The sequence below is a fragment of the Triticum aestivum genome, unplaced genomic scaffold, assembly GCF_018294505.1.
Source record: "Triticum aestivum cultivar Chinese Spring unplaced genomic scaffold, IWGSC CS RefSeq v2.1 scaffold14980, whole genome shotgun sequence".
In the NCBI taxonomy this organism is placed as follows: Eukaryota; Viridiplantae; Streptophyta; class Magnoliopsida; order Poales; family Poaceae; genus Triticum; species Triticum aestivum.
This window is the reverse complement of record NW_025234765.1, coordinates 2,720-6,776: the sequence shown is the minus strand read 5'-3', so window position 1 is coordinate 6,776 and position 4,057 is coordinate 2,720. Positions and strand designations below refer to the sequence as shown.

General features: G+C 53.2%; 1 protein-coding gene across 1 annotated transcript; it reads left to right on the top strand.

Annotated features, from left to right (window-relative positions):
• Positions 1–1,466: 1,466 nt before the first annotated feature.
• Positions 1,467–3,295, top strand: LOC123176234 (GDSL esterase/lipase At2g04570; the record flags this gene model as incomplete). Its single annotated transcript, XM_044590537.1, is given in 2 exon segments — positions 1,467–1,804; positions 2,417–3,295. Coding segments are annotated over 2 exon segments (1,016 nt in total), but the record flags the coding sequence as incomplete, so codon positions are not given.
• Positions 3,296–4,057: the final 762 nt, after the last annotated feature.

Here is a 4,057-nt window from a genome sequence, read left to right as displayed (position 1 = left end):
GGGGGGGGGGGCTAAAACCCTAAACCTGTGGCGGCCTTTAGTCGCGGTTGGCCAGAAGAACCGCGACTAAAGGTCCTCCGCCCCGACGGCCGCCTGGCGCCCACGTGGACGGGCCGTTAGTCGCGGTTCTTAAGCAGCCGCGACTAAAGGTGGGGGGCTTTAGTCGCGCTTATTTGGTCGCGGTTGCGCAACCGCGACTAATGGCAGTTGCGAACCGCGACCAAAGGCCTTTTTTCCACCAGTGGAATTAACAAAATATTATCATCTAACGGGATCAGTACGTAATACAACAACCCGGGCGAACAAGAATACGGTTTTCGTGCCTCCTGTCGGCTCCGCCGCTGATCCACCTTGTCCCTTGTGGCGGTAGGGCCATGGAGGTGTGGTCGATCCCGGCCCTTGAAAGCAGTAGGGCTTCATTTTTAGGTGTTTATTAAATCTTGGTTATTGTTTGTGTCCTGCTCGGGAAGGCTAGGAGGTGGCGGTTCCTTGAAGATGTAATAAGGTTCTCCCCGCCTAGCCCCCATCCCGGCGGCCCATATCAATCGTCGCCAGATAGCGTGTGGAAGTGTATCTCCAGTGGATCTCACGGGATGCAGAAAATGTTTGTCTATGGTGAATCCGGTCTTTGTTCGTTTACGCTCATGTGTCTAGAGGTTAGATTCTACCGATCTACTATTCACTTCATCGGGGACGGTTGTTGTTCAGATGCGCTGGTCCTGTGAGGCCTTAGCACGACGACTTTCGACAGTCTTCTGCAACAAGGTTTGTCTGGCTCCGGCGAGGAAGGGACGATGATGACGGAGTGCCTTTGGCTTGTTTCAGTGTTTGTAGTCGTCGCTAGGTGGTCAACAAACCTAGATGAAATCTTACTTCTGGTGTTTTTTATACTGCCTTAACAGTTGAATGCATCAAAAGATTTTCCAAGAAAAGTGGTTCCACCATGTCCCCATGTCGCGTATACTGTATTCTAGACTGTGTTTGCGCCTATATGTCAATCTTGAAACTCCACTATGTAATGTACTCGATCAGATCTTATCTTCGAGTGAAAAGTCATGCAGGTGTACGTGTGCACGTGATAGCTAGCATGTGTGTACCACGCTAATTTTTCTTCAATACAACGTGTTATGCTTGACTAGAGTTACTACGGACGTACCTGCATTTTCCTTCTTGACAGCTATGCTCGACTACAACAATTTACTACGCCGCCACAGGCCAACACCAACCTACCTAGCAAGCTATGCACCGCACAAGGTCGCATGATACCTCACCTCCGGCTTTATTGCTCCCACTGTGCGCAGCGCCGCTTTTCACGTCCCGTCAACCAACCAACCAACAATTTACACCGTCTTGCGTCGTCACCTTCTCTCACTCTCAGCCGCAGCAGCAGCACAGAAGCAGGCGCACTGCGTCTCTTGCAACAATGCCGTTGGCGGCATCCACAGCGCGCTTCTTGCTGCTCAGCGTGCTGCTGCTGTCGTCGCCGGCGGTGACGGTGGTGCGGGCGCGGGTGACGGCGCTGATCGTGTTCGGCGACTCGACGGTGGACGCGGGGAACAACAACGCCGTGCCCACGGCGGTGCGGAGCAACTTCCCGCCCTACGGCCGGGACTTCCCGGGCGGCCGCGCCACGGGCCGGTTCTGCAACGGCCGCGTCGCCACCGACTTCTACTCCGAGGCGTTCGGGCTCCGGCCCTTCGTTCCGGCCTACCTCGACCCGGACTACGGCATCCAGGACTTCGCCGTCGGCGTCTGCTTCGCGTCCGCCGGCTCCGGCCTCGACGTCGCCACCGCCGGCGTCTTCGTGAGTGATCCCTTTCTTTTTCTTCACTCCTGCATGCACCGTGTGCTAGCTGCTTCAGAAAAGTGCCATCTTTGTAGCTGCAAAAACAAATGCAGAAAGGAAAACTAATTAAGATATCAGTTTTGCTAAGAACACGTCTACATGTGATCTAATATTGCACATGTAAGTCGTATGTCATTGATTTTACGTGAAGATTCGTGTGGGTATTTTGTTTTATGTTTGATTGAATCACTTAGATATGCAAGAATTAGATGTAACCTTGATTGAATCATTTTGTGGTTTTATTCATTTATTGGTTTTATAGGGCCCATGCATGCATGCATGTGTTGCAAAAAGTGACAGACATCGTGACTGTTAGCGTGATTCACGGCCATACATCACGCTCGCTCTCGTACTGTGTGGACTAGCTAGCAATGTAAGCTTATGAGTACAGTACAGTGTGCTAGTAGTACCATGCATGGACCCAGTGGCATTTACAGCCAAGGCAACTAACAGCCGTGTAACTTGCAATCATCAAACTACAAGAAAAAAAACACGCCTCTGGTAATGAAGTAAATGTGTAAGTTTTTATCCAAACAAGTGTAATGAAGTAAATGTTTACTGTTCGATCAGTCAGTGATACCATTGTCGAAGCAAGTGGACTATTTCAGAGACTACAAAGCCCGGCTTGCGGAGCACCTCGGCGCGGCGGAGGCTAGGGCGGTGGTCGCCGACGCCGTCTACGCCATCAGCATCGGCACCAACGACTTCATCGAGAACTACTTCGCCCTCACGACGGCCCGCTTCCTGGAGTTCACCGTCGGCGACTACACCGACTTCCTCATCGGCCTCGCCCGGAGCTTCCTGGTGGAGCTCTACGGCCTCGGCGCGCGCAAGATCGGCTTCACAGGGCTCGGGGCCATGGGCTGCCTCCCCATCGAGCGGGGACGCCGGGTCATGCTCTGCATCGAGGAGTACAATGTCGTTGCGAGGTCGTTCAATGCCAAGCTCCGAGCCATGGTCGACGAGCTCACCGGCAGCCTTCCCGGCGCGCAGTTCCGGGTCGCCGAGGTGTACGATTTCTTCACCGGCATCCTGCAGAACCCGTCGAGCTACGGATTCGTGAAGGCGGCCAGGGGTTGTTGTGGCACGGGGTTGTATGAGATGGGGTACACATGCAGCGAGTGGGACGCGCTCACGTGCGCCGACGCAAACCGATACGTCTTCTGGGACGCCGTGCACCCGACGGAGCGGGCCAACAAGATCATCGCCGAGTACCTCATGAACACAACCTTCAGCCATTTCTTGTGATCATTTCTTCTTCTTATATACTCTAAGATAAGGAAAAGTAGGAAATGAACGTCCCTGCTTGATTCGCATGCTACTTTATATTGATTTGTGTGGTTAATTGTATGCATCTTGGTATGCGGAGACCAGAAGCAATTAAAGCTTCCATTTAAAAGAAATCCAGGCTTGAAACTGAGCAAGTCACACAAGCTTTCCGCATAGAAATTTCTTTGGCACACGCTTATATTATGCTTTTTTCAGAGAGTACACGTTTATGGTTTTTTATATTGGAAAAAAATTCATTTTACTATCCTGAACAAAGTTGGAGATTACCCTGACTTTTATTCCGGTTTCCTTACCCCCAAAATAATTCCATACCGAACCAAAAAAGACCTGGGTGGTTTGCCCAGACCGGCTGCTGACGTGGCGTGGTCAAAGGTGGTATTTGACCTGCGGGTGGGGTCCCACTCGTCTTCAACCCCTCGCCAGGAAACCGCTGCGTGGTGCATGTTCGTGCGTCGACGCCCACCTCCTGCTTCGCGTTGTCCCGCGCGTCCCCGAGCCCATCTTCGTGCCACAGAGATCGTGCACGTACGGCCTCCTCTACCTCTTCCCTCTTTCTCAGCTCCCTCTCCCCTTCTCTAGCTCTCTCTCTCTCTCTCTCTCTCGCGCGCGCGCGCGCGAGAGTGCGCGTCTCCGAGAGAAAACGTCGCCGCCGCCCTCTGTCCTCGCGGCCAACGGCCACCCCTTGCCACACCAGCATGTCCAGGAGCTCCGCCAAGACGCCTAGAACATCTCCGTAGAAGAACTCGAGCTCGGAAACACTGCATCGCGCTAACCGTCGTCGTCTTCCTCGTCGGCATCCGAAGATCGCCGATGTCAATTCGGGCAATTCAGAGCCTCCCCGAGCCAGAAAAGATGCCCTAGACTTCACTGCGAGCTCCTACACATTTACCCTCTCCCCCTCCTTCGCTTTCGTCCTCCAAC